This window comes from Anabrus simplex, chromosome 1 (assembly GCF_040414725.1).
Source record: "Anabrus simplex isolate iqAnaSimp1 chromosome 1, ASM4041472v1, whole genome shotgun sequence".
NCBI classification, from domain to species: Eukaryota; Metazoa; Arthropoda; class Insecta; order Orthoptera; family Tettigoniidae; genus Anabrus; species Anabrus simplex.
In genome coordinates this window covers 248,963,858-248,979,583 of record NC_090265.1, presented here as the reverse complement: position 1 = coordinate 248,979,583, position 15,726 = coordinate 248,963,858, and the positions used below count along the sequence as shown (strand labels likewise).

General features: G+C 38.1%; 1 protein-coding gene across 7 annotated transcripts in view; it reads left to right on the top strand.

The window, feature by feature from the left end:
* The window catches only part of LOC136886378 (cytoplasmic dynein 2 intermediate chain 2), a 130,481-nt gene that overhangs the window by 61,503 nt on the left and 53,252 nt on the right, over positions 1 to 15,726 (top strand). For all 7 annotated transcript variants that reach the window (XM_067159171.2, XM_067159137.2, XM_067159127.2 and 4 more), the window contains one exon: positions 7,704 to 7,816. In XM_067159171.2, coding sequence (XP_067015272.2) covers positions 7,704 to 7,816 — 113 coding nt within the window. The remainder of the gene's footprint in view (positions 1 to 7,703; positions 7,817 to 15,726) is intronic.

Below are 15,726 nucleotides of genomic sequence, written 5' to 3'. Positions count from 1 at the left end.
TCTAGCAACTTGAAAAATACCGTTATTCTAACTTCATAAAATCACCATAAATGCAATAGAAATGTTTGAAAGACACAGGATCGTAACATAATATGACATCCATCAAAAACATGCACTTTAAAGACAGACTCGATCCTCCCGTACATTTATCGGCGACTGCACCTAGATAAATGACATCAAATGACATTGCAACGCCTACAATTAAGCTTGTCTAACTACGTTGATTCTGCGCCTCCGGATACCACTGCGACGTTTGACCTGGAATAACTACATCAGCACTAAGCGTCAACTCAAATGATCTACAAAATCCAACTAGCAAAGAAATGATTTACTTACCATAGAAGATCATATTTCCTTTACGACATGTCCTCAATATCTTTACGTTACCGATTATCTTGCGAAGATCCTAAACATCCCTTTAATATCGTGCGCTCTGGTCAATCTTGTATTTAAATAGGATAAATGTGACGACCAACTACTAGTGTTCGTGAGTGCAACATCCTATAACATTATTCTAAAATACGGCCTCGTACCTAAATAAATTATTCATCACGACAACAACAAAATTCACGCATGACTAACATAGTTCCTACCGTCAATACCATCATCAGGACCTTCACATAACATCATCATAAAATTCGCAATCCTAATGACTCGTCTATAATCATCACATCTCTCTATCCACGTAAATACTTTCAAAGATCCTACCGTAACCAACATCTTATTACATCGCACAACTCGTCATGCACAGCGAATTCACAATACTAAAGAACAATCCATTCAGGCAATTACGTAAAATTACTAAATACATTGCCGCATTAACACCATATCACCACAATAGTATCACACTTCTATTATCAAAACACTGTATTTCCACACAAGCACATAACACTTTGAAGACCACAGAATCGCACGTCGCAAAATACCGAGCTCCTCCGAGGTATTCTGAGCTACAAGTTAAATTAGCGTTCCATACTCTAACATCATTACGGTACCAATAACATCCATGTCGAAAAATCTTTCGTAAAACCTTGCTAGCAAACATTAAGGAAATCTTACACAGCCATCGCATATCATCACAACGTAGACTAGCTCACCGCACTAGATGTAACGATCATAAATATTACAACGCAATGTCCCACAAATAACGGTCGCTTTCAAGTTAAAATTGTTCATGTCAAATCGACAACAAAATAAATACTACTCTACAACTACAATAAGCAATTACGTGGCGGAATATATAAGATATTCAAGTACTCATCCTGGGTTATTGCTCCACGACGGTGTCACCTTCCGAGTTCAGCTCTCACTCAATTACATTATCAAGTATTGTCCTTCACATTTCTGGTCAGATCCTTTGAGGTCCCTCTATTTTAGTTGTTCATGTTGATACGTGCATTCATTTCATCTGAACAATTAATTGCTGACGGTTCCATATTACCTGAAACTCAGAGATATCAATTAGAACAAGGTCATACACCTTAATACAATTTTAACAGTTCAAGTGATACACTTGCCTTTTCATACAATAACAAGATATCTTGTTTTACAATATTATATGTTTATGATATGCCAATATCTCTCTAATATTTCCTTTCAGTACAATCTTTTCCCTATGAATTCTTGCTTCCGATCTTTCTGAGTTGCAGATTGAGAAAGTGTCAACTTCTTCAGAGACAAAACAGATTCTACCACCACATAATAATTGCAGACGGTTTGCTTTTCAGAATTCTTCTCAGCTTCTAGCTCCCATATGTTCTTGACAATTGGAAACATTTGACACATAATGCAAGACGATCTCGTACAAATCAGCTGTATTAGCAAAGGAACTTGTTTAATAATTGCCGCCTCGTATTTAGGTTAGTAATCGACAGTTTCTTTTCTTCATCTCGATCGTCGGATCGTGCGAGACTAGATGTACAAGGTATGGCCCTCTCATATGAAATTATTGTTTACATATTTCATGGCCCTCAGTAACATTCTGTCATAGATATTCTGCCGTTCATGCATTTCGGAAACTTTACTTGAAGGATACGTATTATTCATATAATCCTGCCCTATGTTTCACGATGTTTAACTTTCTACTAATATTTCCGAGATACCACGGGGTTTAGAGCTTGTTATCAATCCGCTGATATCTTCAATTCGGCGATGCCGTTCACGTAATTAGACAAATCAACTGCCTTCTAATTCATCTGGAGGTGTGATAACCGGACATAAGATTTCATTGACATTATTTCTCGACATAAACTTCCAATGTGTTCACCAATCTCATCCTGACATACATTGGAAGGTTATAATATATATATTTCAATTTGCTTTACATCGCACCGACACAGATAGGTCTTATGGCGATGATGGGACAGGACGGCCTAGGAATGGGAAGGAAGTGGCCATGGCCTTAATTTAGGTACAGCCCCAGCACTTACTGGTGTGAAAATGGGAAACCACGGAAAACCATCTTTAGGGCTGCCAACAGTGGAATTCGAATCCACTCTCTCCTGGATGTGAGCTCACAGATGTTTAATGTCAAGAATTTCATTTTTTGGTCTGTATTGAATCAAAATTTCCAGTTACAGAAAAGGATTAAGGTTTCCACCTGTTCAATACAATAAAATAGTGAAATTATTAGAATATCACATATTTATTAGTCTGTCATTTTGGGACTGGTTTCAGCACCTTCCTGTGCCATCATCAGCCTAGCTGCGCGCCCCTAACCGCATGGCTAACTTGACCAGTACGTTAATATTTACTACCCTCTGTACTCGTTCTAGTTTGTTGACATTACAGCTTATATTTAAGTCATCTACTCAAACAGGAACTCCATATGAGAGTAATGGAAGTATTGCTCCTTTGTAAACGATACTCATTACATTGGAACGCAATCCCCAGTTAATTTTAGCTGACTTTGACAAGATGTGTATAATTTTCGTAGACTTTTCAGGCTATGTTATATATGACTATTGAATCTGAACCTGCTGTCGATTAATATCCCTAAATATTTAATTAAATTAGTCTGTTTTATTTTGTCGTTCTTGATGTATATGCTTAAAATCTGTGGGGTTTTTGGCTTTTTTCTAGACACTAGCATTGCTTGAGTTTTATTTATGTTGAAAGATAGTTTATTTACTTTGGCCCAATTGGAGATTTTCAGCATTTCAATATTGGCCTTGTTTTCAATTTGCAGTGCATTTTCACCTCTAATCAGGACCAAGACATCATCTGCAAAAGCAATCACTTTAGTGTCCTTCTTGTAGTTTAGTTTTAATAATGAGTTGTACTGAACATACCATAGACCAGGTCCGCAACAAGATCCTTGCGAGAATCCTCTGTTTACAATCTTTTCTATTTCTAAGCTGTTATAGTTAATGTACATCTTCTCCCACTTAAGTAACTTCCGATTAAGCAGTAGAGGTTCTTAGGACAATGAAATTCCTTTAAAGCGTTAAGAATCCAAGGTCACCAGGAACTATCAAAGGCGCCTTCTACGTCCAAGCTGATCATAGCGACACTGTCCTTATTTTTTAATGACTCCTCTATGAAGTTCTTGATGGCCATAACTGCGTTCACTGTGTTGGATCGAGGCCTGAACCCGAACTGATTGTCGTGTAGCATATTATACGAATATAAGTGATGCATTAATCTATTTATGAACAGTTTCTCGAACACCTTCGACATTATATTTAATACGCTGAGTAGGCGATATTTGCTTACATTGTCTGAGTTTTCTTTACCTGGCTTAATTATTGGGATGATTTTGGCTTTTTTTTTTCTTTTCCAATTTTTAGGAAATATGCCTGTTTTTAGGCATTCGCAGTTATATACAAGGGTACTATGGTGAAAATATGTAGCAATATATCGCTTGTCACCCCATCATCTCCTGGAGCCTTTTTGCCCTTATTTCTTCTTTTGTAAAAGACCTGTCATCATCTGTGTTAGGTGGTTCCATTATTTTGATTCTTATGCTACCGGACGAGTTGGCCATGCGGTCAGGTTTGTGCAGCTGTGGGCTTGCATGTGGGAGATAGTGGGTTTGAACCCCACTGTCCGCAGCCCTGAAAATGGTTTTCTGTGGTTTCCCATTTTCACTCCAGGCAAATTCTGGGGCTGTACCTTAATTAAGGCCATGGCTGCTTCCTTTCCACTCCTAGGCCTTTCCTGTCCCACCATCACCATAAGACCTATCTGCGTCGTGCGACGTAAAGCAAAAAAAAAAAGAAATATTCTTATGCATCTGTGATATTCAGTGTCAGTGTTATCATTATCTGCAGGTGTAAAGTGATTCATAATATAATTCATTGTGTCGGCTAGACGTGTTGTATAGGTCCCATCTGTTTTCTTAAGTGTGGACAGTGTTTAGGTGTATCTGATTTTTCCGAATGCTAATTTGAACACAGCATTCCATGCATTAGAAGATGTGGTAATATTACAGAACTCTTTCCAAGATTTCGCTTTCTTCTGTCTAATGGCATTCTGATATTGCCGTTTTGTTTCACGATATTGTAATTTCCTCTGTCGGCACAGTTTGTCATTTCCTGATGTTCTCTGAAATCTTCTTCTTTGAGCATTAACTTTCTTCCTCATTATTGTCAGCTCCATAGTCCACCAGGGAACTGATTTGCCATTAATTTTTGTGTGTGTGTGTGTGTGTGCACGCGCGCGCGCGCGCGTGTGCACGTGCGCATGCTTGCGTGTGTTTTTTTTTTTCTATTGATAAATACAACTTAACAGTTAACAAAAGTTATAGAAAATACAATTTCCGATCATTTATTTGGTATGCAGTTTTACTGTAATGGCTATGATGTCAGATATGTTAATTAATTTAGACTTTTGTTGCTTAGTCTATATCATTGCCAAGCATTGCTGACATGGAGATATTGTTCAGTCATGTTAACTGGTGATAGTGATTGTCTTAAGGTGAAAAACCTACTGGTCAACAGCCCACCTTTACATTGGATGCCCTAATATCACAGAGTCAGAAGAAAAGTAAATGTGAAGGCCTATAATATCAAAAGCTCATAGAATTGATCAACAGTAACATAACATTGACTACTATTCATTTTAATATGTTTTGTCTCTTCTGCTGCAACTCATTTCTGATAGATGGCAGCATGCCATTCCTCTGGTTCATACATGTTCTGATAACTACTGTATTGGTAATATGACACAGTGGTTCATCATAGTATTCCACCTATTTGAACCCTGCTATGAGGCGCTGATAGGAAAACGACAGAGCAGTGTTCACCACTTCTGTGGCCGGGTCATTCCAATTCTGGAACTTGGCACTGTTAGAACTCAGTGTAGTACTGTTCGTGAACAGTGAGCAACAGTGCCATTTATTCATTTCATTGAGCACTTCATATGAGAGCATTGCTTTTAACTGCAACATTTCAGCCAGTTAATACTCTATTCTGACAAGAATACTGGCATTATTGTAATGACAAACTGTATGTTGAGTTCAGTTTAATGTTTATCTGTGTCTGTTACAGCATCATGGGAAAATGAATGGGTGAAATTTAGTGAAATTTGATATTTCAGTTTAGAGTAAGGTTGAGTAGGATCTTAGCTATAAGTTGTTAAAAATTTTCAGCAGGAGGGTGTGCTTCAGAAGGTGCCTAAAGCATAAAACTCAATCTCTCTCTCTCTCTTATGGTTGGTTTTACATGAAAATAGCTGTTCTACATCTTTTTCTGACACAACCAAAAATAATGGAAATATCAGTGGCAGTCTTGTGAAAATTCCAAGAGCCGGTAACTAACTCTAAACTATAGGGAAAGTTGCTATGAAGATTGTTCTGGCAATGTTTTAAAGGTTTTGTACATCCATCAGTATTTTGAAAATATTATTCCAATACTTGACTTTTGTTTATACCGGAAGGAAGAGATCACATCAAGATCAGAAATAATGCAAAGAAAATAATATGAAACTGCTAAGGGCCACAGAGAGCAAGGAAGTGAGTACATCATGGTAAGCTGCTGACAGGGAGAGGCATGCCAGCTTACGTGCTTCAGAATCTGGGAAACAATATGAGGGGTGAACAAGAATGTAATCATGCACATGCTAAGTGATTGTCCCATCAATGATGGGTACTGCAGCTAGTTATTGTAATATATTAAACACTGTTGCCTCTGAGAGAATACAAAACCTTTTCAAGTGAGTAAACACAGTAGTATTACGTTTCTCTGTATCAATTCTTTATTAATTTCTTATACGTATACCATTCGCTTCCTCTTAAATTTACTATGCAAATTTATTCAACTGCTGAAACTAAACATTTTGATGAATTCATATATTTTTCCAATTTTAGAATAAAGATAAAATTTACATTTTAATTATTATCTCATTAATATTATGAACAACTTACATGATTTATTGTACTTATCATTCCAAAGCCTGTGTATGAATACTCACTCCCAGGGTGCAGGCCCCTGGGATTTCCCCTTCGTACAATATGCAGGGGATACTGTGTATGTATTCTACCACCCCCAGCCCCAGGGGAAACATCTTTAAGACATGATAAACTCAAATATACAAGGGCCATTTCAAAACTTCTGCACGTCCGTAACAGTGGAATGATTCCCGCGTATGAAGCGTCAGTTGTGAGCCAGACTTTCAGCTATCACCACGTGATTTCAGTATTATGATAATTTGTATTCTGGGTGAGAAATTCTGATTTGAAATGGCAGGAGAAAATGACTTAGGTTAAATCTCATGTAGTGACCAACGGCCTTACATCAAAATTGAAAAGTTGTGGGGAAAAACACCTACCGAAATTCACAGCACTGTAGTTGAAGTGTGTGGGGATAGTGAACTGGATCAAAGCACAGTCTCATGGTGGGCTTCCCATTTCTGTGAAGGCCAGACAAGTATTGAAAACAACCCAAGGAGTAGGCGGCTGGTGATTGCAACAGACTGCACCTCTGCTGTCATTATTGACAACATTTTGCAAGAAGATCTATGCAAAACATGTGAAGAAATTGCAAATGAAGGAGGACTATACTACACGGACGTTCTGCAAAATGTTTTATGGCCAAATATTTGCTGAAGAAAGTCTGACACTTCCGCAGCTGGAGTGCTTGTTCTGCATGATAATGTATGACCGCATACTGCCGAATCAGTACGCAGAGTTTTGGAGAATTATGGATGGGAAATCCTTCCCCATCCACCCTACAGTCCTGACATGAGCCCACCAGATTTTGATATGTTTCCAAAACTCAAGAAACCACTCTGAGGGAAAAGTTTTCAAACCATTGAGGAGGCTTCTGTTGCAGTGACCCGAGTAATCAGCCAGATCAACAGAGATGGCTTCCTAACGGGAATAAAACACTTGTCAAAACGCTGGGCTGCTGTTATTGAGAAGAATGGAGATTACATAGAAGGTCTGTAAAGTAATTTTGTGAAATTAAAATTTTTTTTGAACCGTAATTTTACGGAGTGCAGAATTTTTGAAATTACATTCATATTTTCATGGACCAGAATGATAGTCTTTTGGGGATTAAGCTATATGAAATAAGGTAAATGTAGAAAATATGAGATGTTTCATGAAGGACCTTTTTTTTTGCCTCTTCAGAATTATAGATCTTCAGATAAATTTAAGTTTTCAAAACAGTTTGTATTGTTTCACACAGAAACCAAATGGATTATCCTCCTTTCTTGTTTCTTATCATATTACTGTTTATTTACTACAATTATTGTTTGTCTAGACGTGACTTTTCCCCAACTAATCCAAGCAAGATTTTGGAAACAAGTTCTTGTGTCACTTGTGTGAGTGCTCATCCCAGAGAACCATCAATACTTGCTGCAGGAACCTTTGTTGGTATGTGAGACCTGTTGATCTGTTCAAAGCACTGTAGTATGCCCTGCACTAGCACTGATTTAGATAGATTGAGAAAGGCACATTCCAGCATAGGCAGCTGTAAAAAGAATATTTTGTATTTTTCACACAAAATGACATGAGTGAGCAAGGATTTTACTTAATGGTAAATAAACATAAGTCAGTTTTATGTATTTATTATAATAATTTCCTCATATTCAGGTGCAGTTAGGTGCGATGACATGGTTTCCATCAGTTTTACTATCTCTTACCATCCTTCATCCATCACCATTCTCCGGTGTAGGTACTGTTGCTTTATGCTGGTATTAATTGGGTTTATCCATCACAATCTGATCTTCCTCAGACTCTCTTTCCTTCTAAGTCCACAGTTTATTTTGTAATTTTCTTTTAGTTCATTTCATATGTCCATATCATCTCAGCACTGTCTTTTTCCATTTTATCACTCAACTTTTCCACCGTAACTCTTCCGTACTCTATGTCTTCTAACATACTTCTCATGAATATCATTTCTGTTGCCTCCATTCATTTTTCATCTTTCTTTGTCACTGGCCAGGTCTCTGCTGCATGTGTCATCATAGGTATGTGATTTGTTTTGTGCGTTAGTACTTCATCCTCACTGGTATATCTTTATTCCATAGTAGATGATTCTATACTGATGGCAGGGATGGCTGTTGAGATATTGCCAGTGTGCCATGGCATCATCAGCATAATAAAGAATGAGTTTCTTTTCCCCTCAAGAGCAGTTTATAATAGATTTAACTTTCAAGAAAATGTATGCGTATCTTATTCTACCTTTATTTGAATGAGCATGCAAACTGTCATGCGCTCTGGTGGTGCCTGTCCGGGTATATGAGCAAGATCTCGTGGATACCACTTCCAAACATAGGACACTATACAAAAGACTGGCTCAGTTTGGTTTGGGTTTTGTATGTGCTGTCAAAAGCTGAGAGTGTACCAGTGGCAGTGTGATGCAACACTTCAATTACATTTTCTAGAGTTCAGCATCTAACAAGCATGTCAAAACTGCTTTGATTGTACAGGTTTAAAGGGCATATGTAGTTATTGGCACAAAATATACTTGATAAAGGGTTCTCTTTACACTTAAAGGTATATGGTTATTCCATAAAAGAAACCTAACTTGGTGATAAAATCAACCAGCAATGATCAGTAAACAATCATACATGAGTAGATCTAGATCATCGTCTCCTGAAATGGAATTTGAAAGTGTGAAATTTGCACGCAAGAACGAGGGAGAAGCTTCACCGGGAGAACACAGCGGAGCCAAGAAACACTGTGAAAAGTCCACCACTTCTTCAACTTCCGGCTCAACTTACATGTCTCCAAGCTCCGTGATATATCAGCCATTAGTATCACCGGTGCTGGGTATCGAACCGCTAAACAATCTACTGGACGCCGCCGCTGGGCTCTCATTCCATCTACCATCAAGATCGTCCTCACCATCTAGGGCGCTGTACTTGCCTCTAAATGTACAATACAATACAATGGATTTATTTTGTCTGGCAAGATTAAGGCCATTAGGCCCTCTCTTCCATCTAACCAGAAAATACAGTACCTACATATGCAAAATAGAAATAAATACACTTATAGTTGAAATATCTTGCAACTACTAAACAATACAGTATTATGATTTAAAAAAATATAAAGATAGGAAAAAATAGGAGAATGATGATGTATGAAGCTATGCAGAGGCGGCAGAGAACCCGGCACTACCACCATCCATACAGCAGAGGAGCGTTGTGAACCCAGTGCCACTACCACCAGTACCCTACTACATTGTGAAATTAATACATATTGACCTGGCTAAATCTAACTCCAAATCAATATATCAGATTCTCACTCGCTTCTCCCCTAATTATGCGGTCTAAAAATTCGACATCCAATGGACCAGGGAAGGCTATTTCAGTATCAAGACGGCCAAACAATTCTACAATTATCTGATTGCTACCATTGGACTGGAACAATTTGGGACATGCACTAAAGCTGTCAACATCACTCAGCAAATTTCTGCACAATGGCCCGCTCTCCTCTCTCGCCCTACCAGTATTCTCTCTGTGGTGGTATATAGAGTGGAGCGAGAATGGACGGATAATGAGATCGTGGTACAGCTTCAGCAAGAAGGACACCAGATCTTCAAGATCGTAAGGATCCGCAATGCCCAGGGACCAACATCCCTCATCAGGATCAGATTCTTGTCCAGGGACGTAACCACGCTGGACATGCTCCTTAGGGATGGAGCAGTAACCTATGGGGACCCGTCATTGTGTGGAGCCATCGTGATCATCACCACCACAGAAGATCCGGTGTGATTGGTGCCAGCGGTATGATCATCCTCCTGGAGCACTGTGCGTGCACCCACAGGTATGTGCTATCTGCAGTCAAGAGCACCCCACTAACAGTTGTTAGAATAAGGCCTCACCTAAATGTGTTCATTGTAACTTATTCCACCCCTCATGCTCCTATAAAGGCAAGCCTAAGCCCATACCTGAACCTACTGTAACTAACGTGAGATCGTCTTTCCTGTCATCTCCCAGGATCTTCCCACCCCACCCCCTTCCTCTGCCCTACCCACCCCATGTTGTGAAAACATCATTCGTTTTCTAACTGTGGTGCTTCAGAACATCCTACCTTTCAACCACCCTCATATTGTAGCCCAGCTCCAGTTATCAGCCCGGTTAGTATTTAATATCCACATAGACATTGCATACTCAGGGAATAAGATGGATTTTGCATTTTTTTCTCTCCTTAATCTGGTCCTATTAATAAATTAGAATAGGAATCAAATTATATTATGCTTATATCAGATCAGTGAATACAACTGTGCTCTACTGGACACTTCCCTCAATCTGTATGAACCAGATGTTTTTATTTTAAGCAAAACTTTTCTCACCCCAAAAAAAACAGCCAAACTTTCCAAAATTCTACCTTTACCGAGCAGATAGGCCAGAAGAAGCTCATGGAGGTCTGGCTGTTGGAATTATATATAAATTACATATAATTTTAATAACTTTAAAGAATACTTAATAATAGAAACTTTCCTCCCAATCAATGCGACTGTTACGTTCGTAAAAATGTATCTATCACCTAAAACTTCTCCTCCAGTTGACTTCATAAAATATTTAGATAAAACCTGTAATAATTATATATTTGTTGCTGACATAAATATTAATGCATATAATGTAACTCTAAACTAATAGCTTTGATAATCTAATTAATAACATCCGGGGCATACAGATCTCATCTCCATTTCATACCCTTACTACTTCCAGTACTACCCCAGATGCTCTCATCATAGTACCTTCATTATCCATTAATCCCAGCATAGAAAAGCTTCTACTTATAGACTCAGATCACATCCCACCACTCATTACCATCTCAGATATTTCCTACACAACCCATACAAAGCACTCCCAACCTCTTCCCACAAGACGTTTTTCCCAAACCAACTGGAATAATTATAGACAAACTATAACAGAAATACTACATGATTCCCCCTCCCCTCCTCCTACATCATTACTTAACCTACTTTCACTAATAAACCTAGTAGAACAAGCCATAATAACTGCAGATAACCTACACATACCCAGACTATAACTCATACATTCAAACTCGTGACCCTACAACCTTACGAGAACACAGATGAACTATGAGACGCCAGATCATATATTAAAGCAATTTAACAGAAACAGTGAACTACTTACTGACATTTGAAAGAAGCTCCATTAATGTTAATACATATCCTATGCAGTTTATTTAACACCATACTATATACTGGTGTTTTTCCAGAACACTGGGGAAGAGTAACCATCCTACTATTCCTAAAACTTAACAAACCTCGCTCTGACATCCATTCATATCAGTCTTTTGAGTGTACTATCAACAATATTTGAAGGTATAATATGTAAACGCGTGTACAGATATCTAAACTCCCTAAACTTACTCCCCCCTCCCCAAGCTGGCTTCCAAGCTCACTTCTCTACCCAAGACCACCTATCCTATTCCACATAACCTCCTCCCTAAACAAGCATATGAAAACTAACTGTCCTGCAGCGTTAATATGTCTAGATGACAAGGCTTTTGATTTGGTATGGCATGAAGGCTTATTATTAAAAGATCCAACATCTCCCTTTACCCAGTACGATACTAAGACTAATAAGTAACTACCTTAAATGTAAGACAGCAACAATTAACATTCATGGTACACAATCCTATACCTTTCCTATAATTTCTGGACTAGCACAAGGGTCTCCTCTCTCACCATTTCTGTATATACATATTTATGACATTCGCCACCCTGAACCACATCTACGACTATACCAATATGCAGACGACTTAGCCATCCTGGCATTAGAACAATGCCACACATCATTAACTAATAAAATACAAATTCATCAAAATAAACTAAAAACCTGGCTAAATTTGTGGCATATTTCAATTCATTCAAACAAAACACAGTTGATAGTTTTCAGAAAAAGATCTCGTATTTGCCAGCCATGTAACAAAATCCACTTAACTACTGTATGTACAACATCCCCTTCATAAAAACCGAAATGCTAAATTATCTAGGAATCAAATTCCAAAATAATCTTGGATCCACCATCTTGCAAAATCTACAGCGAAGCACTTTTTACAGTAGAATCCTTACTGGGCACTCGTGAGGACTCAAACCCCAACAAATCATAAACATCTACAAATATTTTATCAGATCAGGAATCACATATGCCTCTTTAACGTGGATCAACGCCCACCTGACTAATTACGCCAAACTATATAAATTTGACCGACATGCAATAAGTATCTTCAAAATGACACTCCTGCAGCCAACTTCTAACCTTTATATATATTTCTCTCCATTCTGACACATATCCACTCATTACACTACAAATTCCTCACTAAAGGTACCTTCAACAATAACCAACTAATACAAGAAGCCCTCAACATTTTCACCCCTAGCCACGGAAATTCTCAATGACATCCGAACTCCACAATGTGCATATCTCTTCCCTCCACCAATAACTTACCTTCTACATATTCCTCACAAACACGGCCACACCCCTCAATAGCAGAATAAAATCTCACTGTATATATTAGGATGCTTTTGACTGCGGTGGAACATCACCTTATCCACCAGCTGACAACGGCACCAAAAGTACTGTCAGTGAAGTGAAGTGAAAATACCAGTGCAGTATCTAATCTCAGGCTCCCTTTTCAGTGATACAAATATAATTGAAGCTGAGATAGTAATAAATGTAATGTCACTCGACATAACAATGCAGTATCACTACACTATGATGAACTAACCATATGTACAAATTAAAATATTATTATTATTATTATTATTATTATTATTATTATTATTATTATTTCCGCCTCCATAGAGTAACGGTTAATGTTATTAGCTGCCGTCCTCGGAGGTCCGGGTTCAATTCCCAGTACTGCCAGAAATTTAAGAATGGCAGGAGGGCTGGTATGTAGTTGAAATGGTACATGCAGCTCACGTCCAATGGGGGTATGCCTGAAACGAGCTGCACCACCTCGGCATGAGGACACGAGTTTACTTACTTTATGATGATGATGATGATGATGATGATGATGATGATTATTATTATTATTATTATTATTATTTTTTTTTTTGATTCCTTGTGCCCAGCTGTGGAGCGCGTTTGAACTTATTTTGCACAATGTTTCTTCTTCTTTTCTTCCCAATATCTCTTCATTTTTTCACTGTGTTCCTTTCTGCGTGTTTCTGTCCAGCCTGTATTTTTTCTTGTTGGTTTCTCTGCAAATTTATGTTTGTTTACTAAGCTTCTAAATTTCATTCTATCTTGAATGGTTTCGTCTTCAATACCCATTTCTTGTAGATCTTCATGAATTTCTGCTAACCAATTGTTGCGGATTTTCAGGGTTAGAGCTAGATTTAGAATTTTCTTTGTCAGCCTGTTGTTATCCATTCTGTGTAGGTGTCCGTAGAATTTTAGTCGTCTCTTTCTGATGGTATCTGTGATTTTTTCTGTGAATTGAAAAATTTCGTGTGGTTTCTTTTTCATCCAAATTCCATTTTCGAACTTTGGTCCTAGGATTTTTCTGCGAATTTTCCTCTCTTGTTTCTCAATGCTTTTCATTTGTGACCTGCCGCCAATGATCAGTGTTTCAGATGCATAAAGTGCCTCTGGTTTGATGACTGTATTGTAGTGTCGTAATTTTGCATTTTTTGATATACATCTTTTGTTGTATCTGTTCCATGTGATTTTTTAAGCCCTTTGCAGTTTAGCAGTTCTTTCTTTGTTAGCTTCCTGATTTAACCCTGCTGGCTGAATAATTTCACCTAGATACTTGAATTTGTCTACTTGGGAAATTATTCCACAATTGGTGATTAATGGTTGATTGTCGAATCTTGATTTAGTTCCTTCCATAAACTGCGTCTTTTCAAATGAAATTTGAAGTCCGGTTTTTGCGGCTATTTCATTCAATTTTTCTATGGATTGGATTGCTTCTTGTCTGTTGTTCGAAAGGATCGCAAGGTCATCTGCGAAAGCTAAGCAGTCAAGGTGAATTTTGTCTTTAAGAAGTCTGCCAATGTTTATACCTTTAGTTTCTTTTCTCCATTCACGAATCACTTTTCCCAAAACTAAATTGAATAGTAGTGGGGATAGTCCATCTCCCTGTCGGACGCCAGTTCTGATTTCGAACGGTTCAGAAATTTCTCCCAAGAACTTAACTTTTGATGTTGTGTTGGTCAGAGTTTGTTTAATCAATTCCCTCGTTTTCCTGTCGACTTGAAATTCCTCTAGTATGTTGAACAGGGTCTGCCGATCTATGGAATCATACGCTTTTTTGAAGTCAACAAAGGTGATTACTGTTTGTTTGGTTTTGCGAATCTGTAGTATGGTTTTTAGGTTTAGGATTTGTTCTGCGCAGGATCTCCCTTTTCGGAATCCAGCCTGATAATCTCCGATCAGGTGGTCTGTTTGTTTCTCTAATCTATTAAGTAGAGCTTTAGAGAAGATTTTATATACGAGTGAGAGGAGAGAAATTCCTCTGTAGTTATTAATATCTGATTTGTCTCCTTTCTTGTGAAGCGGGTGAATCAATGCACATTTCCAATCCTCCGGAATTTCTTCAGAAAACCAAATGTCCTGTAAGATTTTTTGAATACTCTGGGCCAGTTTGTCACCACCAATTTTCAACATTTCAGCGATTATTCCATCTTCTCCTGGTGCTTTGTTGTCTTTTAAATCTCTGATTATTTGTTTGACTTCTTGTAATGTGGGGGGGTTCTGAATCTGGATTAGGTGTTGGTTTTTCATAGGTGAATTGTTCCTTTGGAGATTCACAGTTTAAAAGGTCCATGAAATGGTTTGCTAGGAGTTCACAATTTCCCTTATTACTTGTTTCCAAAGTCCCATCTGTACGTTTGAAACAGAGACTAGGTGCCTGGTAATTGGATAATTCTTCTCTGAATGTTCTGTAGAAGTTCCGTGTATTGTTTTTCTTGAAATCTTCTTCTATTTCTACCAGTCTGTTTTGATCATATTTTCGTTTTTCTGATCTGATGATTTTTGAGGTTTGTTTCTGTGTTTTGAGATTTTGATCAGTTTTATGGGAACTCCAGTTTAGCCAGGACCTAATTCTGACTTCTATGGCCTTGTCACAGGTGTCATTCCACCACCTGTGTTTGCGTTTCCTTGGGGGATTGCTGATGTTTTGTGAAGCTTTCAAGAGTGTGTCCTTGAGTTCTAGCCATTTTGAAGGAGCATCGTTGGAGATATTCGCAAGGAAATTGTCTGAGTTCTGTCTCAGAAATTCAGGGTCGATTCTTGGGTTTCTGATTGTTTTGGCTTTCTTCCTGTTGGGTTGAAACTTTACTTTAACAA